Source organism: Podarcis raffonei, chromosome 3, assembly GCF_027172205.1.
Source record: "Podarcis raffonei isolate rPodRaf1 chromosome 3, rPodRaf1.pri, whole genome shotgun sequence".
Classification (NCBI taxonomy): Eukaryota; Metazoa; Chordata; class Lepidosauria; order Squamata; family Lacertidae; genus Podarcis; species Podarcis raffonei.
The window spans coordinates 52,900,131-52,924,810 of NC_070604.1; the positions used below are offsets into that span (position 1 = coordinate 52,900,131).

General features: G+C 39.3%; 2 protein-coding genes across 15 annotated transcripts in view; one reads left to right on the forward strand and one right to left on the reverse strand.

Annotated features, from left to right (window-relative positions):
* Positions 1–24,680, forward strand: part of ARMC2 (armadillo repeat containing 2) — an 82,688-nt gene that overhangs the window by 52,866 nt on the left and 5,142 nt on the right. For 8 of the 9 annotated variants that reach the window (XM_053381610.1, XM_053381611.1, XM_053381607.1 and 5 more), the window contains 12 exons: positions 283–421; positions 2,240–2,496; positions 3,177–3,249; positions 3,906–4,077; positions 6,091–6,295; positions 11,055–11,131; positions 12,361–12,447; positions 13,327–13,502; positions 14,858–14,960; positions 15,673–15,893; positions 19,563–19,708; positions 21,581–21,680. In XM_053381610.1, coding sequence (XP_053237585.1) covers positions 2,279–2,496; positions 3,177–3,249; positions 3,906–4,077; positions 6,091–6,295; positions 11,055–11,131; positions 12,361–12,447; positions 13,327–13,502; positions 14,858–14,960; positions 15,673–15,893; positions 19,563–19,708; positions 21,581–21,680 — 1,578 coding nt within the window. In that variant the 5' untranslated portion in view covers positions 283–421; positions 2,240–2,278. Of the gene's footprint in view, positions 1–282; positions 422–619; positions 749–2,239; positions 2,497–3,176; positions 3,250–3,905; positions 4,078–6,090; positions 6,296–11,054; positions 11,132–12,360; positions 12,448–13,326; positions 13,503–14,857; positions 14,961–15,672; positions 15,894–19,562; positions 19,709–21,580; positions 21,681–24,680 lie in introns of those variants that run through there. The other variant, XM_053381605.1, reaches the window with a different exon arrangement.
* Positions 15,889–24,680, reverse strand: part of SESN1 (sestrin 1) — a 60,877-nt gene continuing 52,085 nt past the window's right edge. For all 6 annotated transcript variants that reach the window (XM_053381616.1, XM_053381620.1, XM_053381615.1 and 3 more), the window contains one exon: positions 15,889–18,019. In XM_053381616.1, coding sequence (XP_053237591.1) covers positions 17,870–18,019 — 150 coding nt within the window. In that variant the 3' untranslated portion in view covers positions 15,889–17,869. The remainder of the gene's footprint in view (positions 18,020–24,680) is intronic.

The window sequence follows — 24,680 nt, forward strand, 5'->3', positions numbered from 1 at the left end:
AATTAACAATAAATATTCTGGTTAGATTTTTGTTGGTTATCTACAAAGAAATTGACTTGGCATGTTGCCTTAAGCTGCATAAATGTGGAAGAAATCTTTCATTGAGATATGGACTGTCTGGAGCTTGCATTTTTAAAGTTGATGATCTGTCTTGTGTAGGATATTAGTGTTTGTTCTTTTTGGCTGTAGTTTCGGTTTACATTTTCTATTAGAACAATCCCTAGATAGCACTGATAACTTGTCTTGTTTGTTTTGACAGTAAATTTTCTTTTTATCATTCAGATCCTGCTGTGATATCATCATTGTAGTATTTACCACATCTTCAGCTTGTGGGTGTTTATATGGTTATTTAATGAAGTTTTCTATGGAGTCAGGAAACTGTTGTGTTTGGCCCTGAAAGTGCATAGCAGTGAATCCTTTGGTGAGTATCTTTTGTGCATATGTTTGTGTGACTTCCTTCCCGCTGGTAAGTGATGTTCTGTGCTCACTGTACTTCTCCATTGTTTCTTTGCCATTAATAATAAAGCAGTAGGATAATAATCATTGGCACTTCAGTACTGCAAAGAAGCTTGAGTTATCTGAGAGTGCCTTTCTCTCCCAGGTTCCAAAAGTTGCATCTTTGAATGGGCTAATCCACATAGGCTCTAAAGTTGTGGGAAAGTGGGATCACAACCACCTGGCCCATCAGCTGAGTGTGTCTGGCCTGCCTTAGTCCCCCAGTAATGCAGCTACCACATGCATAATGCAGGTAGAAGTTGTAAAATGTAAAGTTATAAATTGTATACTGATGGAAGTTAGAAAATCACACAGGAGATACTCTGACATCCAGGACACTTTCCAAAATGGCCTTAAATGTATGTTGGAAGTCCTCCAGGAGACCATCGAGTTTAAATACTGCTCTTCTACTCTGATCAACAACCACCCCACATGCATACCAATAGCTCCCAATAACACCCCAAGGGGATTTTTCAAATTTGGTTTATTATCCAGGATTTTTTGCTGAACAAGAAGAAAATGTTCAGTAAGCCTTACTACAGAAATGCACTGAAAAGACAAAAAATATCCAGCTTGTCATCCTATATAAACAATACACTGTAGACAAAATGCCCTCTTCAACATCACATAAGTATTACCTTCATGTGTGTATTAAGCTCATCTTACATCTTACCATGGGCCGCATAAAAGGTAAAGGTAAAGGTACCCCTGCCCATACGGGCCAGTCATGTCCGACTCTAGGGTTGTGTGCCCATCTCACTTAAGAGGCCGGGGGCCAGCGCTGTCCGGAGACACTTCCGGGTCACGTGGCCAGCGTGACGAAGCTGCTCTGGCGAGCCAGCACCAGCGCAGCACACGGAAACGCCGTTTACCTTCCCGCTATAAAGCGGTACCTATTTATCTACTTGCACTTAGGGGTGCTTTCGAACTGCTAGGTGGGCAGGAGCTGGGACCGAAAGACGGGAGCTCACCCCGCCGCGGGGATTCGAACCGCCAACCATGCGATCGGCAAGTCCTAGACACTGAGGTTTTACCCACAGTGCCACCCGCGAATGGGCCGCATATAACACTGCAAATAAATTTTTTAGATTCTGAAAGCAATAATTTATTATTGTTAAGGCATTTATTTAAAGCAGCCATATCTGGTGGGCAAGGCTATGCTGTGCATAGGTTCTGTGAATTTAGAGATTGTTTGAAATAATGTTTTACAGTGGTACCTTGGGTTAAGAACTTAATTCGTTCCGGAGGTCCGTTCTTAACCTGAAACTGTTCTTAACCTGAAGCACCACTTTAGCTAATGTTCTCATCCTGAAGCAAAGTTCTTAACCCGAGGTAATATTTTGGGTTAGTGGAGTCTGTAACCTGAAGCGTATGTAACCTGAAGCGTATGTAACCCGAGGTACCACTGTATTTCGTAATGGTCTTGATGCCTTAAGGGTGCATTTGCATTTGGATGTGCTGCTGATTACTTTAATTGTAGCAGGAAGTGACACAAATATATCAATAATAGCAGAAACAAAGCAGCACTGGAGAATCCTGCAGCAGAATAGCTTCTGCTGCCATGCAGACTAAACTGACCATGCTAATCTGTGGTGCAGACAGATGGCTGAGCAGCATGAACTAATGACCAATGCAGTGGGAAACACAGGGATTAGATGTTCATCAGAGTGTGATCTGAACCTTGAAATACTGACATTGCAAACAAGTTTCTAGAAGTTTTATATTTCCTATCTCTTCTGCACAGTGTTGGAGTACATACTGCAAACTCATTTCTATCGGAAAAATGAAGCCCTCAAAGAACAAAAATGTAGAATACTCAGAAGGTTTCTATAAGCCCCCATTAGCTGTCCAGAAGACCAGTGCTGAGATAATAAATGAAGCTCGAAATACACTAAGGATTTTAAGAACTCAAAGACCGTTCACACCAAGGGAGGAGCAAAGGAAGCTTTTTGGATCTGCGTCTTCAAGAACACCTGAAAATAGACCACCTTCTGCTTTTAGGTATGGGGTTTTGGAGGGAAGGGCTATAACCCTACATTCCATGTCAATGGGGGATAAAATATAAGTGTCTGTCACCGCTATTGATTCAGGTGAATTAGAGAAGTATAAAAACACAGGTATAAAATTGTCCATCTATTTTGGTAGGGAGTACATGCTTCCTGTTGTATGGATGTAGCTGATAAGAAGTTTGGCTAGAAATAACTGAAGTGTTTCTGACAACTTTTAAAAGGAAAAGAAGTATTCACTGTCAACCCAAAACTATTATTAGGTTTAATGTGTAGGAAGCTGAAGCACCTCTCATTTGCTTTCTGGATGTGTCATCTCCTGCTCTTGTTGATTTTGACATTCCCAAAGGAATTGCTTCTAAAAGAGAAGCACTATCACAATATGGATTGCCATTACAGCTGCTCAGTAGCCAGCATAGAGGGGACTTGGAATAAGGCAGCGTTATTCCTTGTGCCATTAAGTAGAATAGGCACCATGGCATATAACTAGCCCCTTTATTTTCTTTACATCTTCTCTAACCTGTGTTTTGTTTTGCATTCCAAAAAAGCAATTTTCAGTAAAGCAATTTGGCAGAGGTAGAATTTTCACTCTATTAGTATGCACATAGAAAGTACTTTGTGAAGAAAAACATGTTATCTACACATTTAATTAATATGTTCTGTTTTTCATTCCAGTCTTCATGCTTCCAGCTTTGAATGGGTTGAATCAAGGCCTGTCTCTTGTGCACGTCTAAGCCCACTGGACCATGTATGTATTATCTTTTATCAGGGCTTTGTGTATTCTGTGCTCCATTAAAATTATGTGCCAAGAAAGACTGCATTTTGCAAACTTAATGCAGATTGACACTTATGGCCACTTTCCAGCACAAGTATTTTTCAGCTGCCTCTCTGGCTCCTTAGGAGGAACTTGCTTTTTACAATTATATTATCAGGAAAGTGAATTTGTGCCCACTACCACATTCGGTGCTTTTTCTGCAGTCTTGTGGAACTGTGGCATATCCCTAGTCCTATCCATTGGAAGTAAAATTACAAAGGCTGATACTGAAGCATCCATGTCTTGCTTCACCCACCCCCCTTCTTTCCAAAACCATCTTTGGAAACGTGTGTAAATAAGTTTTGTGGAATTTCACTACAGTGGTCTGTAACAAGAATACCCTTCAGAGTATTTGTTCCTTTGTGAATTCACTTAAGACCTCAGAGTCAGCTCCTGTTATTTACCAGGAAGATAAGATGAAGTAGTAAACAGACTGGTTTAAGTTTAGTGGAACTTCTTGCTCAGGGAGAACAATTATGAGAAGAAATTTGTCAATAAATAGATTATGGCAAGACCCATAATGTTAATAACCTCCATCTTCTGATTCTTACAAGTGCTTCTATGTTAAATTAGATCTTTTCTTGTAACAGAAGCCAAAGTTGCTGTCATCACCCAGGAATAATGAGGAGCATCGTATTTCACCTCCTAAATCACCAATAGATTCAGAGGAAATTAGGAGAATCAGCAATGCTCGTGCCCGTTTGTTTAGAACTGCATCTCATGGAAACCTTCTCCCAGATAAAATACTACTTCCCAATGAGAGTAAGAATGTTTCTGTTTAATCCTTTTTACCAAGCTTTTGTAAGAACTCTATTATAAAATATATTAGAGTCAGCCTAACTGAACAATTGGATTTCATAGAGTCATAGAGTTTGAAGGCATCTCAAAGGTCCCCTAGTCCAACTCACTGCTGATGCAGAAAATTTTCTGCTCCAGCAGCCCTAGCTTGCAGTCCTAGGAACATAGGAAGCTGCCTTATATGACTCAGACCACTGATCCATCTAGCTCTATATTGTTTCTCCAGGATTTCAGGCAGGGTTCTCTCCCTCCCCTTCCTGGAGATGCCAAGTGATTGAACTTGAAAACTTCCACATGCATTTCAGATGCTCTGTTTCTGAACTATGGCCCTTCTCTTAAAGTCCAGTGATTTAGTTTGCAGTTCATCCCAAGTGAAATGTCTTTTCATACATTGGTGTGGATCTTAAGGGCCAAACTGTGCAAGATGCTAATGATGTGATCAGAAATAGTGTTGTTTTTAAAATGAAATGCCAGGCTGGGGGAGCTGCAGTAGTTATTGGCTTCACAGCATGGGAGGAGAGGTTTAATCTCATTAAAAGTCACACATACCCAAAACAGAAATGCTTGGGCAATTAGCATTTTGTGGAGGGGGGACCTCCAGTTACTGTGTTTGGCTGTGTTTGTGTGACTTTAATGAGATTGTGGCTGGGAGGGAAGGCTTAAATCATAGAATTGGAGAGTAGGAAGGGACCTTGAGGGTCATCTAGTCCAACTTCCTGCAATGCAGGAATATGCAGCTGTCCCATATGGGGATCGAACCTGCAACCTTGGTGTTATCAGCACCCCTCTCTAACCAACTGAGCTATTTAGAAAGCCATGCTTCCCCCTCCCCCCTTGCTGTTCTGCTGACTATTCTCCTCACCACCCCATGTGCCTGGTATTTAATTTTAACAAAATCAATGTCATGAATACTATCATGCCACTATCCTCATGTGTAGTTAGTCCATAAATTAACCTTCTACAAATGGATGGGTTCCTTCCATCTCTGGAAGACTTTCAGTCCAGTGGAGGAACCCACAATCAAAAGGAGGGAGGGCAGTTTTTCACCAATTCCTCCTGTAGCCCCACCACTCTGTTCCAGAGAGTCCCTGACCCCTCCAGAGACTTTCAGTGGGTGTAAAGGGCTGGAGGGGGATGGGGAATTGCCAAAAGTCACCTTCCTCCCATTTCACCAATAGAACTAACCAAGGATCCAGACAACTGTAGTGAAGATACATCAAAATCTTCAATAGTTTCTTTTTAAAAAAATCTGATCCCCTTTTTTGGGGGGGGCAGGATTTAGTTGAATGTATGTATGAAGGAAGGGTTTGGGTTGAAGTGCCAGGTAGTTAGATTGGAGCACATCCATATATATATATATATATATATATATATATATATATATATATATGGATACAATATGTAGTTCTTGATTTCTGTACTATCTAAGAAGGTAGAGGGGATTACTTCTCAATCAAGGGGGTGGGATCATAGAATTGTAGAGTTAGAAGGGATCCTGAGGGTCATCTAGTCCAACCTCCTTGTAGTGCAGAAATATTATTTCAGCTAAAGCATCCATGACAAAAGCATATTTCCACTGCTTTGTCCTTTGGGAAGAAAGTTAGAGAGAGACTGCTTTGGGGAAACTATTAAATTTGAGTGTGCTTCTTTAACCTTATCTTACTACTGATGCTGCAGTATATAAAACATTTTCACTTAGTTTAGGAATAAAAGTTTCTATACAGTAGAAAGGTAAGAGCTCTTATGAATTAAGATGTCATTAGGAGTTCATGTGTCTTTAGAAAAAACTTTGATGGAAAGAATACCAGCCTGCATCAGTTCCTTTTATACCGATTTCTCTTATTTTAGTTAATGCCAGCTAGCAAGGACCGTTATTACAATGTGAATAATAATATTTCAAAAGACTAGCTGTCCTTTTAAGGACATCTTTCTGTATGTTTCCTTTATAAGAACACTTTAACCATTTTGTTAAAACAGGTAAGACACTGAATTTTGAAGACCACCCTACCACGTGTGATCATTCTGGAACTAGAGATGAAAGTCAAAACCTGACTGTCCAGTTGACCTTTAAGGATAAGTGTGTTCCATTAACATATAAAGAGCATCAAAATAAGATAGAAGGGGAAGAAGTATATTCACAAATGACAGACGTTTCACCTTCACCTCAGTGCAGCAATCAATGGTCAGTATTTTATTTATCTTCAGGTATTTTCACACAAAACGTTTAAAAGTGGGAGCAGCTGGTGTGCTGCAGTGCTGTCATGAAGCCACGCTGCTGACATCAGCATCACTGTTGCTTACTGGGGTGGTGCAAGGGTGCAGGATGGCACAGGATGCAGAAGGGCCATGTTGGCTCCAGCAGTGCACCAACACAGCACTGGTCTCACTGCCCTTCCACCTGTCCCAGGTGGCAGTGGTATCGCTGTCAGGAGAGTGGCTTCATGGCACTACAACATTGTTAGCTGTCATGATGGTTATCACAAGAAAATGGATATATTTAAGAAGGATTAAATAAGGATTTATGGTATAGTTAAATCTGGTCCATAGCTATTGCTGAAAAATTAGCTCAGAAATTAAGATATGCCAGAGGCCAAATAAAAACATTATTTTTCAACTACATGGCAAAAAAGTGATTTTACATATTAAAGATGATAACAGTGTTCAAATTCCTCTTGTAAAATATGCTACTATTTGGAATTCTTAGTAACTCTCCAGTTACTGATAGTTATAAATGAAACAAATCTTTCAAATAATGTTACCACCCAGCAGTTTGAAAGCATACCAGCGTGAGTGGATAAATAGGTACCATTGTGGTGGGAAGGTAAACAGTGTTTCCGTGTGCTCTGGCTTCCGTCATGGTGCTCCGTTGCTCCAGAAGCGGTTTAGTCATGCTGGCCACGTGACCCGAAAAGCTCTCTGTGAACAAACACTGGCTCCCTTGGCCTGAAAGTGGAGATGAGCGCTGCACCCCATAGTCAAATTTGACTGGACTTAACTACCCAGGGGTCTTTTACTCAACACCAATAATAATATTACTATTTCCCCCCAGGGATTTTGAATGAAGCGACCCAAATTTGTGTATGTATGTTTAATTTTCATCTTCATTAAATTTTATTGTATTTCTTTATTCCTGGTTCAATTGCCCACCCCTTAAAAAGACATTGGCTTGCTTCTCCCCTTGGCAAGTGCTTTTTAGCTTTACCTACTGGTGCATGGGGTCACGAAGAGTCGGACACGACTAAACGACTAAACAACAACAACAACTGGTGCAGTTAAGGATAACTAGTTCCTAATCTATCAAAGGATCAAATGGTTTCCTCTTGCATTGGTGTTAGGAATCTTAGCACCAAACTTTGTGCTTCCTGCTGTTGTAAATTGTAAAATGCTTAAAAATTGGTAGACAACTGTTTACAAAATTAAGGAATACTTCCTATGCCCCTTTTCCTGACAACAGCAAATCGCTGCCCCTCTCCAAATACTCTTTATGGATCTAAACATACAGGACCCAGGGTCAAAACTATCATTCTTGTCCAGGCTGTATTTTAAGCCTCTTGTATCCCTTTCTCAAAAATTGATGCTACATTTGTTTGCATTGTTTATAGGAACATTATTTACTTTAACAATAATGACAACTAATGAAGCTTCCAAACAAAAAAGTGGCTAGGGTATTGGATGCAGACGTTCTGCTACATTCCCTAAAACATGGATTCTGAGCCCTTGTTAGATGATTGCAATGAAAAAATATACCACTATTTTCCCAGGCAATGTTTTTTTAATGTCCTTGGGACTATTAACTTTAGTGAGATGCTCATTTTGTCTCCATTCAAGTAGGTGTCATTGATACTTAATTCCCCAATGGTTATCAGCCAACAGTTCTACTTTTTGCCTTTCTTACCAGTGCATCTGCTCTGCTTAAGATTGATCAGGACTGTATGCATGCAATTGTTGCTGCAGAAGAATCTGCCAGTTCCAAGAGGCCAGGAGTAAAAAAAATGTCTAATTAATTTGTACCCAATTTCTCCTCCACCAAACGATTACCTGATTGTGCCAGCTGTTGCTATGCTATCACTTTTCTAAAATAAGATGGAATTAATGCTTGAGTACACTTGAGTTTCTTACAATACGTTTCATAGTAATATTTCAGAGTAATATTATCAGCTAAAGTTTCTTTAACTCTGAGCCTGAGAAAGTACCATATTTTTTGCTCTATAAGACTCACTTTTTCCCTCCTAAAAAGTAAGGGGAAATGTGTGTGCGTCCTATGGAGCGAATGCAGGCTGTGCAGCTATCCCAGAAGCCAGAACAGCAAGAGGGATTGCTGCTTTCACTGTGCAGCAATACCTCTTGCTATTCTGGCTTCTGGGATTCAGAATATTTTTTTTCTTGCTTTCCTCCTCCAAAAACTAGGTGCGTCTTGTGGTCTGGTGCGTCTTATAGAGCGAAAAATACGGTAATTTGATAACCAATTCTAACAGTTTAGAATGTAGCTATTGGAAAACAGCTTGTGTCCTGGACTTAATCCAAGTCTGCACATTCTACGGTATATTGGAAAGACCAAACAAAAGGAAAGAGATTGAAAGGCAATGAGGAATGGGTGCAGAATGGGATGCCAAACACAGGGCACTTGAAATTTAATAGGAAAAGTTGGGGGGGGGGAGTTGGTGGAAGGAGGCAGATATAAAGGAAAGAATATACTTCGTTTTCATCCTAAGCTGATTTATGTCCCTTCATACTAAAATATTTTGTATAACGGATTTCATGGGCTGCAAAAACGTATTGAGCTTTTCCAAATTTGCTTTCATTCTGCTCATTTTGTATGGCAGCGAGGCTGGAAATTAGTTTTCGTCCCCAAGTGAATACTTGCTTGCAAAGGGTTTGCATCTACCGTTCTTCATAATTGATGAGACTATGCCTTGCACAGAGTGATAATTGTTAAATTTGCAGGTATACTCAAATAATTTGTCACTTCGCAGAATTACTGTTGCAGTTAAATTTCTTTACATTTACCTAAACTGATTTATCTCTATCGGCACATTTTCACTTTTTCTTATCCATATTACTTTTGAATGCTAGATGTTTACATGCCCTCCAGTTTTGAGGCAGATTGTTCTATTTCATTTTCGCTGTGCCTAGTGAATATGATTTGACAATGCCTAATTATGGTAGCAAAGTATGTAGGATTAAAATCTTATGTAAGTGGATTGATGCTCTTTAAATTCTAGTATTCACACTGACAAAAGCACTGCTCTACATAATAGGCACCTTTAATTTTTCTTATGTCCATGTTATTCAGGTACATGCTTACAGTTATAAGGTTGTCTCTAAGTCAGAGTAGACCCAATGAAATCAATTGACCTACTCATAAGTATGAGTTGTATAAAATCCTATGGGATGTAAAAAAACCTATCTAATTCAAACAGAAGCTTCTGCTCTAGTTCCCCTCCTCCCTTTCCCCCCTGTCCTTGTGTCCCCTTTCCTGGAATTTGATAGTAACTTAGACATGAACTTCTAGCCATAAGAACTGCCCAGTGGATTCACTGGCTGTAAATGTTGCTTCATATTAACATTTTGTGACCAAATTACCACGGGACCATTGAAATTCAAGCAGAACTCTTGTTTCTTTAAAAGTACTCTATGCCACCTTTCACAGCAAATCCTTCCCAAGTTGGTTTACAGAAGCTTAATATGCATAATGGGATGGTTAGGTAATTACTCCTCATAATTAAGAGAATTGTCTTTATCTCACAAGCACCAACAAATGTGGGGATTTTAAAGGTGAGATGGATGTATGGTTGTTTTGTGGAAATCTTAATTGAGCTCAGAAATGAGAATTCACAGACTCTTAACCGCTTTGTACACTGCAAAACAGTATGGAAATGATAGAAGAGTATTTCAAAGCAAACAGGGTTTTTTTGTAAAATAAAATAAAATCTACCTGATATTTTCTGTTGAAAATATAAAATGTATACCTTTTTTGAAGATCAATATATACATTTTGCATGAGCACCAATTGCTCTAAGAAATTACCATAAGTAGAATTTAAGGCTAACATTTAGATTCACTTCATTATTTCATGACAGCAAAATCCTTTGTACTGTTGATTCTCTTAGTCTTGAATAGAAAAAGAAGTTTGTCAGTATTTTATGTTCAATAATGGCGGCCTCTTGTGGCCTGACGGTTTAACTGCAGCATGCTTTGATTGATTCGTGAAATATTGTTTAAATACAACTTGTGGGAAAATGTAAGTAATATATAAAATTATTAACTGTATTAAACAATTGACAGTCTCACTTATGATAATGGTAAACACAAGCGGTACTGGTAGTAATCAGTGAGGTGGAAGCACAAAAGGAGGAAATACTATTTGGGCTTTCATTGCTCCTAAAACTAGCTGGTTAAAATGTATAAAATATGATGATGGGCCTTTTGCCTCAGCTGGGGATTTGTTGGCTTTCAAGACTGGCACCAGAAGACGTAAATAAACTTATGGCTATTTTGCTTACCTAAGGCTGGACAGAGCAGACAGACTCTATCTATAAGATTCCCAAACTGATTGTGGTGAGTTAACTTAGGCCAAGAAGTTTCACAGTGTCAACACTTGGCAGCCTCTGCATTGATCCTCTGATTGTGAGCTGTGGTTGGTAGTCCCAATCAGATAATAGGAAGTTATTGGGCTAGGGGGGAAGCCCAACTTTCCAGTTTATCAGAAAGTTGGCGTTTATGTTCTAGTTTGGGTTGCTGAGAAAACCCCAGAGTCTGAGACTACAGTGTGTGCATTTTCCTGGGGGATGATTTGGTGAAGTTCTACCAGCACTGAGGTGCACTTTCAATTTTCCAAAAATAACTTTCCCAGTTGTGTGCATGGAAAGCTGAAAGTGCTACTATGTACATGATGTGTACCTACAGTTTTCTCTCTGTTAATCTCATCTCCCATTTTTAAGTGACCAGGTTAATGGGCAAGAAAGTCCTTCATCATGCCTAGAAAACTCTGAGTGGACTAAGTCTGCAACTGTGTCAGGTACATCACATTGTTTGGTTAAGCATAGATTTTTTAAAAAATTTACTGGTTTTCTTTCTTGTACACTGTTGGGTTGCACCTTTGCATTTAGAAAATATAAGTGATATGCATAGTTGTAAGCATCTGATTTTTTTCATGAAGCTGTTTTTATTGTGATAGCAGTCAGACATGTGATTTGCTAATTATGTTCTTTCTCAACATTTTTCTTCAAGAAGTACTCACAGCTAACATTTTACAGGGTGTTGTAACATAATACCTGGAAATAATTCACTGGGGTCTACTTCCAAGTAAACATGCTTAGGAAAGATTGTGCCTGATACTAGCATGCCAACTAAATCTAAAAGTTGCACCATGTCAGCTTTCACACCTTGCTGCATTGTGTCAAGTTTCTGTCAAGTTTCTGAATAGACATGATGTTCTGTTTTATTTATTTTCTAACTAAAAATATAACCTATACCTGAAATTTGAAATAGCCGTTAGATTTGTTTCACTTATATAATTTTTTAGTGTTCCCTTCTAATTAAAAACTGGGCTAGAAGTGATTCAACCTGCCTGGTACTCTAATTTGCTAAACAGGCATATTGGAAGCAACCCATTACAAAAGTCTTTTTAATGGAGCATTCAGAAGCTGCAAAAGAACATCATCACTCAGTATTATGATATGCTAGCAGTGGTTAGAATTCGTATGCAGCTGCCCAGTATACATTCTCATTTAGTACAGATTGACATAGATTAGGCAGTCAAGCTATTTTACACTGCTAAGAACCTGTTAGAGTGATTCACTTATATGTAAAGCTTAGTGTATTTCTTTTCCATTGCTTCTGCAAAAAGGTTGAAACAGTAAGCTTGGAAGGGTTCGACTTTCAGTGTTGCTAAGGCTTTTGTATTTACATACTAAGAACAGCAGCCAATAAATGCAAGCCAATGTCATTTCTCTGACCAGACTGCAAAGATGTGGTTATGACTGACAAACCACCAAGACATTTTGTTCAACTTGTCAATTTTTGTTCTTTAAGTTTCCTTTAAAAAAAAATCAAACATACATTGAGTTAGTTGAAAATAATAACCTTAAATAATTTTTATTGCTTAGGCAGATACTGTACTTTAGATTGTTAAGATTCCACTCATTTACACATTCTAAAGTATTAATATGGTTGTTAAAATCAGTTTTGCATATGTTGTGTAAGTTTCATTGTGTGGTCACTTAATAACATGTTTTCAAATTTCAGAAAATACTTTGGAAGCTAATGAGACAGAAGAGGAAGAAAACTACTGGAATATGAAAATTTTACCAATTCTACATGAATTAGAGTCTGGTGCATAATGGTTTCTATGATACTTGTTATGACTTTCACAAAATACATTTTCTGATACTTACTTCCAGTAATTGATATTCCAATTAATGTTCTTGCATTGGTAATATATTGTGGCCTATGGTTGAGGGCGTGATCCACATCCGCTTTTCAGCACTATGATCAGGACTGCCATTTCAGATTTGGGGTAGGGGGAAATGCTATTTAACATGTACACGAAGCCACTGGGAGTGGTCATTAGGAGATTTGGGCAGTGCGCTATCAGTATGCTGATGACATCCAGCTGATGCAGATCACCATGATATCAGGTGACCTGCTTTTGCCTGCATGGTGTGAAATCAAACCATGGGGGCAAAAGCATAAACCGCAAGGCACTGAGAGTCAGCTGATCATTAGTGCTTGTAGAACACTATGCACAATGCTTTGCAAGTTCCACGGATCAGCTGGTCATTGAAGGTTGCAAAGCATTGTGCATAGGGCTTCACAGCACCTGAGGTGCTTTGCAAGTGTTGTCAATCAGCTGATCAGTGATGCCTGCAAACCCCTTTTGGCTGAGCCACATGTTTACCTGCACCACATATGACATCATATATGGCATCTATGAATAGGGCAGGTGGGCGCAGCTTGGCCAAAATGGCATTACAGTACAGACCAAATGGAGAGAGCTGATGGGCCTAATTAGGCCCGTGGGCTGGAGATTCCTCACCACTGACCTAAAGGTTTCAGGTTTAGGCTACAGTTTTTAGAATCATGCTTGATACTGAGTTTCTTATATCTCTGTAACGCTTTTCCTTTTAGTCAATTTATGGTTTTGTTTTTTCTTGGTGACTCTGAAAAATGTTTGATAATTGATGTTGCTTTATTCTTTTCCATATCAAATAGAGGACAACGTAGAAAGACTTTGCCATGCCTGTACTATTCTCTATAAGGCCTTGGAGGAAGGAAATATGCTTTGCAAGCGATTTAAAAGACGAAATTTGCTTCTGAAGACTTTATACAAATTAGTTGACATTGCTTCAGATCCACTTGGCCTGAAACTTGCAAAAATTATTCTGGGCGTAAGTTAAAGGGTGGAGGGATCATGGTGCAATTTGATGTTTTGTATGTGCTTTAAGCTCCCTGTTTGTGTGAAATTGTATGATGAATCCTAAGTATCAAGAAACACAATAGCTTTTCACCAAAGAGAACACACAGAGTTAAACCAGAAGTTCAAAAATACTGAATTAATATAGTTTTATAAGTGTGAAATACAAATCCTGTGAGCATGTGATTTTTAATAATTGCCCTATTAAAACAAAAATCTGTATTGCTACATGGTATCCCAAATATATGTTTTGTATTATTGGTTTTAGCGCACCAGAATATCCAGAATATTTGTCTGTTAATGCTGTGCTATGCATCAAACTGGAAAATTATAAGCCTCTCTCAAGTGAATCAGATGTATTAGATTGTTAAGTAAAGCCACAGAAACTTCCTGTCAGAAATAAACCATTAAAATGCAACCCACAATAAAAAAGATGAAATCTCTGATTAAAAACCTAAGGATCTGGGGGAAAAACTTATGATTCTCTCACTGCTCTATGTATCATAAGCTCTTATTCCACGTTGAAAATATTGGAGGGAAAGAGGTGAAACTCATTTGCATACTTTTAGTTTTCATACTCAGTGAAAATTTTAATACAGCTAGAATGACTGTAATGGGTGTGCAGGAACAGTCTTGTCAGCCATTCTGACATGACGTTCTCATTTTTAGATTTTAAACTGCATTTGTACAAAAACCCTTCACTCCTATAAAAATAGACCTCATAATCATGAGTGCAATACAGGTAAAATTAGGCACATCTGTAGAGATCTCTGACTTAAGCACATGAATATGAACGAGTCTTTTAGTTGCCTTTTGGTTTCTATGCTTTTAATATATATTGCCCATGAAAGGTTGTAGTCTCATTGAAATCAAGCTCATGTTTAAATCTCTCACACCAAAAACAGTGGAACTTAAAAATTGCATAAATGGTTTGAATTGCACCCTTTATTTTGTGTTATGCCTGATTAAATTTTTGTGTAGTATTTCATGCATGCTTTCCATATCTTCTCACCAATGTGTGTGTGCGCACGTGCTTGTGCCTTTATATGTGTGTGTGCTTGTTTGGATAAGGAGCAGTCATATCACTTTTGCCCAGGAATTCAAGAGCACAGTTAGGAAAGGAGAGTCTGAGAATTCTGTGATTAATTATGCCAGACAGCCAGTTATGATGTAACAACCCCAGCTTCCTAAACCATAGTTTAAGATTTTTGGGAACCCATCAAGTCCTTCCTGCACTTTTTTGACACACTGATCCTTGTCTATTTAAAACAGATTTCCCCATCAAGTATTGATTGCACTGATGTTGCTTTTTTCCTATGTTATTTGCAGCTGAAAGTAAGTGGAAAGAACCTGCTTAATGTCTGCAAACTGGTGTTTAAAATAAGCAGAAATGAAAAAAATGATTCCATCATTCAACATGACCAAATATTGGGTAAGTATCTTATAAATTCTACCATGGCTGTACCCATGTTTTATTTCTTGGGTAATTTATAAGAGAAAATACACATTTAATTTGTTGGGGGAAATGGAGCAGTCTAGAAATGAAGCAGGAATGCAGACATGATTTCCAGGCTGCATTTTGATTTTAGATTGCTTCCCCCCTCCCCCCCCCCAAGCATAAAGCAATCTGAATTTCCCACACTATTCAGTATCCAGGTATGTCTGCCTTTGATACTTCAAGGATGGAGGGAAGTTTTTATTTTAACCTTTTGAACTCAAATAAACCACAACTGAGCACCAGAAAAAATGTCAGCTCACATCTATATTCAGCCAGCCTGCTATCTTGAAGGTAGTGAATGTATTTGATACCAGAAAGTAATCAGTAATTATGATACCTCATTTTGATTACTTAGAGTCTTGCATATGTACACTCTAAAATTGGGTGGCGGTAGCTTGTGTGAATCAGAGCTCTGCTCACCCAAGCTCCCTCCAGCCAGTTTCCCTGATACTGTAGCCCCTCATCCCAGCCCTGTTCCTTTTCAGAACAGGGGTTTTTTTTGGGGGGGTGTAACAGCAGGCTGCCTTGGGAAGGAGGAGGTGGGGAATTTCCCTTGGGCAAATGTCTGGGCACTCCCACTCTTGGTCACTTCAAGGTAAGAGGCAATAAGCATTGTTCAGATTAGCATTCACAATTTTCTCCATAGATTCTCTGCTAGAAGTTCTGAGAGCTGAAGACTTGCAAGCAACTACTGAGGCCTTTCTCTATTGTATGGGCGCTATAAAATTCATTTCTGGAAATGCAAAGCTCATTAATGAGATGGTCAGCAAGGGAACTGTTGAAATACTGTTGCAACTCATGAAGCAGATCAATGAAATTAATGAAAATGATGCTCGGTTTTCCAGTTCAGGACACCTCTTGGTTCAGGTCAGAGTTAAACTTTTATTTCAACCAGATAAGATTTGGGACCAGTCTTGAGACCTTGCATGAAATATAAAACAATGATAGGGAGAAAACAGGTATGTGTGTATTTATGTATAACAGTTGGAGCTTCACAAGTTATGGTAAAGAATAGGAAATATAGGAACAAATAAAAAATAACTAAAGATAGCAATTTATATATTCCTGTATAAGATACACACAATTATCTTTTAAAAACACTTTTGACTTTGCCCCTTAGATATTTTGATTTCTACTGGTTATCATTTGTTAATACAAAACACCAACTTTATTTTATTTAGAGCTTCCTTATATCAAAAGGAAAGCATTACCAATCACTGCTATTTGTTTATCATTCCACACTTATTTAAATCCATTCAAATCTTGTTCAAGTGTAGTGCAAATTTATCTTCTCTGACTAGCTCATGTTGCCTAGATGAATTTGTTTAGAGTTGCCATACCCCTTATTTCAACATACTTACTAATCTCTTGAATCTTAGTCTCTGGTTTTATTTCCTGTTCTTTACATATACAATTGTAGCTGCTATGATCACTTGAAAATGAAGAGGTAATGAAGTATTACTCTTAGAAGGATTCCCTTTACAAATAATGAAGATATGGAAAAATAAAAGTATTCTGGAAGCCAAAACATTCTGCCACATAAATAAAAAAAGCTCTATTTTGCTAAATATAGTAACATGTGCTTTATTTTAGTGATTAACGAAATCCTAAAAGGGATCCAGAGCAAGCTTATAGGAAGTGCTGTTTGATGCTCTTACAGTTATCTATCTCACCTGTTATGCACACAAACAATATGGTGGTGTTGGACTGTAGTGTATAGTAATCATGGGGTCACTATGAGAAAATAGTAGTACTTCAGCAAGGGAAGGCAAAAAAAAAAAAGTTTAATTCTTGTGACTACTTTCTATGCTTTTGGCAAGTTGGGGGAAAAGTGATAAAGGAATGGAATCAAATGTCTTTATGCCCTATTCTATTATTTAAGAGGCAAAAGCAAGCTAGCAGAGAGGCAATTTTCAGAGGAGATTAGAAAAGGGATAGAGAATCAGTGAAGCAAAGAGATGCAAGATAGATGTTCCGTACAGCAGCAATAGCCGATGAAAAAGCTCTTGTTCCAGTATGGATGATGATGAAACATGGAAATTGGAGTTTGACTATTGACAAGAGTAGAGGGGACATGCAGATCACTTTGCAAAGGGCATTTATGTAAGTCTAGCAGTGGGAGTCATTGGTAAAGTTCTCATCAAAACAACCCCACTTTTGCTTGTCTTGTGCTTTGTAGAAAGTTTACAATTTGGAGGGATTTTAATGTTGAATTAACCAAGATTATCATTACTATTGTGGTCATCACTCTGTAGAAGAGGAGATGCAACTCCAAGAGAACAATATTGTTGATATAACTAACAACTTAGCAGAGCCAGGGACAATACAGAAAAGACCAGCTGAAACAATGAAAGCATTGGAGCATGTTCTCTACAAGGAAAGGCTGGAGTATTATTGGGAATTTTCTATTTTTGGAAAAGATAACTATATGAGAAAGGATTATAAGTTTATGAATGGGATGGAGAAAGTGCATAGAGAGACTTTTTATCCTTTTCTCTTCATATTAGGGTCATGTAATGAAATCAGTTGGCAGCAGATTCAGAACAGTCAAGAGGAAGTATGTCATCACACAGCATATAGGGTGTAGAATTCACTGCTGAAATTATTGCCAGCCATGATTGTTTTCTTCCATGGAAGGAAGTATACCTCTGAATACCAGATTCTTGAAGGGTTGTTGACTTCATGGTTTGCGTGTGAGCTTCCAGGAAAAACAAAAGTTGCTCTGTTACGAGGGCAAGCTCCCTTTAACTAGCTGCCACTGTTCCAACCCCAACTTGCCTTCCTTCATATCTCAGTTCACATTTTGTTAAAGCTAGATTATTTTTGTTCAGTGGGTTAGCTATTCAGAGAGTAGCAAATGAAGACATCCAAAATGTAGGAAGCTTTAAAAAAACCCCAAAGCTGCTGTTCACCACCACCTGTCCCACTCTTGGCAATCTTGTCCTTGCTGGCTTTACCAGTTGTTTGTATGTATAGTCTTCTTTTTGAATGCTCTGAAGTACATGAAAGGCAAAATATAAAAAGTCAACATTTAAACAGCATTAACATGTGGAACCAAAAATTAAAATAGCCATAGCTCTCAGTCACTGACAAACCAGAGGCCTGCCTAAAAAGAAAACACTTAAATTGCCTTCTGAAAGGAATCTGTGCAGTGAACTCTGATTTGTGGATGCTATGTCAAAAAAAGCTTTACTGCTGGTAGAAACCAGTCTCTGTTACTGATGGTGCAGCACATACTATCAGACCTCATGCTTCCTACTTTATGGCATAGCAAAGTACATGTGTAAGAAGACAAATTGTCAAATACGATGGATCCATGCAGGGTTTAAAAAGTTAAAATCAGCACATTGAAATTAGGCTGGAAACAATGACCAGCGGAGTTATGGTAAATATGGTATAACATACTCCATGCAGTTAGTGGTGGACATATCCTGCTGTATTCTGAACCAGCTGAATTATCTAATTATCTTCAAGGGCAGCTTTACACAAACTGTAATATAGTAGTTAAGTTGTGAGGTCATCAGGGCATGCACATTACAAGTTGTGTGTTTAAAGAAGGGCACCATTGAAATTTGTGCTGAAAGGGGCACACTGAGCGCCACATGCAACACTTTACCAACCCAGGAGGAAACTCAGATCCAGAAATATGCCCCAAATGCATTCCTGGTTCTTTGTGGGGAGTGTTATCTCATCCAGGGCAAGCATTACTGATTTCAAGAAACTGCTAAAGCTAGTTCTGTTGGAAAAGAAATGGAGAACTGGGTATTGTCAGTATACTGGTGTCATCTCACTCCAAACTGCAAGACAACCTTCCCCAATGGTTGAATGCAGATGTTAAATATAAAAGAAACACTGCAGGATAATTCCTGCAGAGAAGGGCAGCAGCCTCCTAAAACCACCTTCTGGATCCTTTCAGCAACGTAGGAGTAGAACTACTGCAAAAGTATTGTCCTGTACTTCTAATCCACAAAGCTGGTCCAGAAGGATACTGAAAATGAAGGTGCTGAAAGTGGCAGAATTTGTACCCCTTCTGTCTATCTCCTGGTGAAGGTAAATCTTGGCCCCAACCTTGGTCAGAAGCTAGATTGAAATGGGTTTAGAAAATTTGGTTTCATCCAGGAGTGTCTGTCATGGTTTGCTCTAGTATTTTGGCTAAAAAAAAAGGAAGGATCATCACACGCACATGCAGTAGTTCCCTGCCCAGTTGTGAAGAGATACTAAGTAAGCAAGACAGGTCAAAAGGCAGGAGGAGATGGATTCACTTGTATCCAGGGAAGGAACAACATACTGTCTGCTTTCAAAATAGAGAAATGCGACTCGTGCTGTCCTCTATCCTGTTTTTTAAAATTATGTCTGTATAATTGCTTCGTATTCCAGAGTTTAAATAATCCACACTATTTCATATATGTCTGTAGAGTTTCTTAGAGCGGCCATCAGAGGAGGATTAGGCTAGATCTAACCTTGTTAAATTTTCAAAAGTGTCTGGGACTCATAATAATGTGATGATTTATTCATGTTTAAATATATTTTCTCCAGCTCACTGCCACTTTGCGGAACTTGGTTGACTTGCCTCAGTCAAGGTGCAAGCTCCTGGACTCCGAAGCAATTCCAGAGCTTTGTCTGATGTTGGAGAAGCGTATGAACGACAAGGATGTCTGTACCAATGTGGCCAGAATATTCAGGTAAAGTCCTTTAAAGAAATACAATACAGTTTGTTTGTTTCCCACAGAGCAAATACTTGCAGCACCCAGTTTTTCACCTCCATCCCCAGCCATACTGGTTTATTTTGTACTACCATCTTTTTTATGTGTGCAGCTTTAATCCTTGAAATATTGTTGTGGATATTGTTTTGAAGGGGAAATGTTCTGCCTCATAGACTTAAGTCACATAAATGGACATACACAGAAACAGTCCTTAGTACTGAAGTCAGCTTGTGTGCAGTTAGGGAATTTTAGACCCTGGACTTCATGGTTTTTATGGTGCCCCTTTTTTCTTTAAATAGCAGTGTTGGTTATTTTGCTTACTTCACAATATGGCAAGCTAGCTCTCTGGTGTTTTGCTCATTTCACTGAGTGAGGCCCTGGACCCCAAAGTTCTGACCTGATGGCACCACTGCTTGCATTTGCCTTGCCTGAAATAGGACCCAGTTGCACATGCAGGCTGTACCTGCAGAATTAAATATGTTTCACCTCCTCAAGTCATATGACATTATTAACTAAATCTCTGTTTGGTCTCTCCTTTGTGCATGAGTCACCAGCATTGCTAAGCCCAAGAACCCCATGCAAAAATCATGAAAGGAACTTCTGTAGAAATTGAGCTGGGGAGCAATTCCTTTGCACATACACATTCCTAGGTTCAATCCTTGGCATAATCAGTTAAGGAAGGATGTCCACAAATCACTGAAAGGCCTGTATCTCAAATTTCCCAGAGCAACTGTTACTGGGCTCTTCTACACCTCCTTTGCAAATCCACATTTTCCATATCTGTTTTGTACATTGTTTGTGCATTGTAGCCCTCAGTTGTTCCATACCACTGCTCATTGTTATCACATCCCATTGTCACAGGACCACACACCCTGCTCATATGTTTCTTGGATTTAGTGTTATTTTGCTCATTTTGAAACCCATGGACCCTTTGTCAACAACCCATAAACCCAATTACACTCCTTTCTGTCACTGTTTCCAGCTGAAATAAGGAAAAGCACATGCCCTGCTTCTCCCTGCCCCCCCCCCCAGTATTTCTGTGGCACCATTTGATTACCTTTGCACTCTGAGTAAACATCACTTCTAGGTGTAGCAATGCAATTCAGGGATGCACTCCACTATCTCACCCTACTATTGTCTCTACCAGTCAGTATAAAGCCTTTTCTTTCCCAGAACAGCTGTGATGGATGCTTCATCTGCTTCTGAACCTTCCCTTATTGAGGCTCCGAGGGGGCATGACAAGGAAGGAAGGGTTTTACAGTGCAATCCTCTATGTGTCTATTCATAAATAAGCCCCATTGAGTTCAGTAGAACTGACTCCCAGATAAATGCATTTAGGTTCTTAAGAAAAGGAGGTAAGGGAGCGGGGCTGTGGGGGTCATGCTGCTGCTGCTGCTGCTTCTGCTTCTCCTTTGCCCACACTGAAGATCCATGTTACTTTGCACTTTCCTTTGAGGCATGTTGGCCTGGATGGGGAGGGGTGGGTGTTTGTGTGGAGAGAAAGAGAGAGAAAGGGGTAGGCAGCACCATAGCTGAAACCTTGGATTTAGCATTCTGTCTGGGTCCCAAGGAGGCAATGGTTTTCTTGTCTTCCACTTTAACTGGAGATCTCAGATTCAGCTTTTGATTGTCATTGCCCTATGCAATATAATTAGCTATTCATTCATAATGGCTCAGCTCCTCTGTTATATAATCCTTATCTTTACTGAATTGGACAAGAATTCTAGCCTATCAGTATGAACACTGAAAAATATTTAAAAATGGAGCAAATGACTTGGCTTGGGCAAGAGCAGGGGACAACTGTAGGAAAAGTTACCCTACTGATGCATGTTATTATTTTTAAACATACAGCAAACTTTCTTCCTTCAATGACTGCTGTACAGCTTTGGCAGATTGCTCCAGATGTTACGTCTTATTTTTAGCCCTGCTAAACAAACACCCAAAGAAGCAGGTCAGTTTTTTCATCTCCTGCTTTTTATATTTTAATCCTCGGATGTGTCTGTGGTGTCGTATGTGTGTAAGCCCATATTCAGTGACCTACTTTCATGTGCATTTACAAGATAGAAATTTTAAACGGTTGACAGCATTTCTAAATAGTAAATTATTGAAATGGACTCAACTTAGATTAACAGCGGGGGCAGTTGATTAACTCCCTTCTTCTTCTTCTTAGCATACAGATGAGTCGTTTTTGGAGTGTTGGGGCGGGATTCAGCTGAGTTGTTGCACAAACAGAACAACATCCGCTTGCGCAATGAGACTTTTCTCCTTTCTTCCTCCCTTGCTTGATCCTGTGCCCCCCAAATATGCTCTGAAGAGTTGGGGGAACCTAGAACAGGTTTAAGGGGTGCATCAGGGGAAGAAGTCTTGTTGAGCGAGCTCTCACACACCCTTCTTGATGCTGCGTTGAATTCCCCACCCTTGACATTTCTCCTCATGGACTTCATTATCGGAAATAAGCAATATAAGGCCTATGTGTTATATCGGGCCAAACTTTAATTCTGACCTCCAGCCAGACATTGGCTCCACCATGCCTGCCTCGCTGCCCCTGCACCCCTCCATTTCTCTGTTCATGTATTCTGCAGAGTGTCAGCAAGACAGAGGTCAGACGAGAGGTGCAGCTCCACCACGGCATCTGCTGCTGCCACCAGGCCTGCAAGAAAGTTATCACACAGTAGCAGTGCTACAATGGCTGGGTGACAACAGTGCATGGTGCCAAGCTTCAGTGTACTAGACATATTTCACAAGCCTTACACTTGCTTACCCCTTGCTTTAAGTGCTAAGTAGTCTGACTCTGTTCATGCTTACTCATAGATAAATCTTACTGGAGTCATTGGGCACACCAAAGTAAGTGTGCATTTCAGCCTTAGGCTGATCATAAGAATTTGTACTTGTAGGTAAATGCTTTACTTTTAAAGTGAGAAGTTTGTAATCCTTAAAGAGATGTGGGTTTACTCAAATCTATACGAATTCCCCAGGGGATTTTTGTGGTGACTGAGCCAAAACCAGCCACAATGGGTCACTCTTTCTTCTTGGTAATGTCACTGGTACGAGGCTGGGCTGTTTTAGGCTGAATAATTCTTACTTAGAATGAAGTTATCTGAAATTACTGGGACTTAGTTCAAGGGAAATAAATTTAGAACAAAAATGTAATAATTTTAGTTTTAGGATACTAATAGAGATATAAAGAAATCATGTGTTCTAATACATAAGGATAATAGTTTCTGTATTTTGGACCAAGTCTCAACAAATCTGCCCTCCCAGCTCATGCTGTTGTTAATGCTCATCTGTTTAAGATTTAATGACTGACAGCTATTGCATTTCATGCTTCAGGAGTAACTTTCTTCCATTAAAGTTCTATTCTTCTTTACTAAACCTGAAAGATAGATTTTAAAATTATGGAATTTCCAATCAAATCAGAGTGATTAGACTCATTGGATAATTCATGACACCAATGGACTATTGAGGACAAAGTTCCAGACTAAAATGACTTTGAAGATTAGAATTTACTCCTGATGAAATACTTATGAGTAGCTCTGCATGTCTTATAGCCGCCTCCCACAGGGAATAGAGATATGGGAGACTTGTTTTCTGTGGGCTGACTAGTGCATGGTTTATTTTTCTTGTCGTGCAAAAAAGTGTCAGAATTCTGAAACCTTCCATCGCTTCCTCTAGTCCACGGGTGTCAAACACAAGGCCCGCGGGCCGAATCCGGCCCGCCAGACCTCGTCATGTGGCCCGTGTAGCCGCCGCCAGCCACCAGCCTTCACCTTTTATTCTCGCTTTTTTTTTTTTGACACAAGAAAGCCGCCTCTTCAGCCCATGCGCGGCAGCCTACAAGCCAGAGAACGTCTGCCCTCTAGCGGCGCCGGCCGTTCTACACAGGAAACCTCCACTTTACATGCATAGTCCTACAGATACAACCGGCCCTTTGAGGGTGACCAAACTGCTGATGCGGCCCCCCAATGAATTTGAGTTTGACACCCCTGCTCTAGTCTGTACTGTAGTATCCTGAAATTTACACTACTAATGCAATGCCAGACTTATTTTAGTAATTTTCTGTAAGCCCACAATCTCACAGGAGAAATCCCACCCTATCACACCCTTTTATTTATGTCTTTCCATAGCCTAGAATGTTACATAGAAAATAAGTATTCTGGTATAGCAAACTGCATAACAGCATGGACCTGATGTATGCAACAAATAATAACACAGCCAGAGCACTCTGTCTAGTGGTAATACCTTGGTAGAAGAGTATATTCAGTCTCAGACCACCAGCCTATTGAACCAACTTTAAATCTGTCAATCCATGGTCTTATTTGTGGCAGTGTTTTGTTTCTTGCTATGTAAGATCCCATAACAAGCCTGCTGGATTGTACCAGTGGCCCATCTCACAATGGCGAATCAGATGCCTATGGGAAGCTTGCAAGCTGGAGATGAGTGCTTCAGCTCTCTCCCTGCAGTTCCCTGCAACTGGGAAACCCAGCCAGATGGGCGGGGTACAAATAATAAATTATTATAGTCAGGAGCATCATGCCTCCGACAGTGGAGGTGGAACATAGCCACTGTGGCTCATAGCTGTTGATAGCCTTGCCCTACTGTGCTAGCTGTCCTGAGAACATAAATTGTGTGAAGGTGTGAGATATAAATTGATTATATCTAGCTGATAATTCTAATTTATGACTGGACAGTCCTGTTTCCAGACTGCTGCATTTTAACAAAACGAGAAAGTCAAAAATATTTTATCTTTGTTCTCCTGATTCATCAGTTGCTTGGTAACTAACGAAGAAAGGTATTCCTGCATTCACATATGGGGATTAAAATAAACAAAACTGTAATAAAACAATAAAATACAGCTAATACAGTACCACCATAAAATAAAAACACTTTAAAACAGAAATATATGTACTTAGGACTATTAACACATTCTATTTTTAAAATATCACAAGGCATT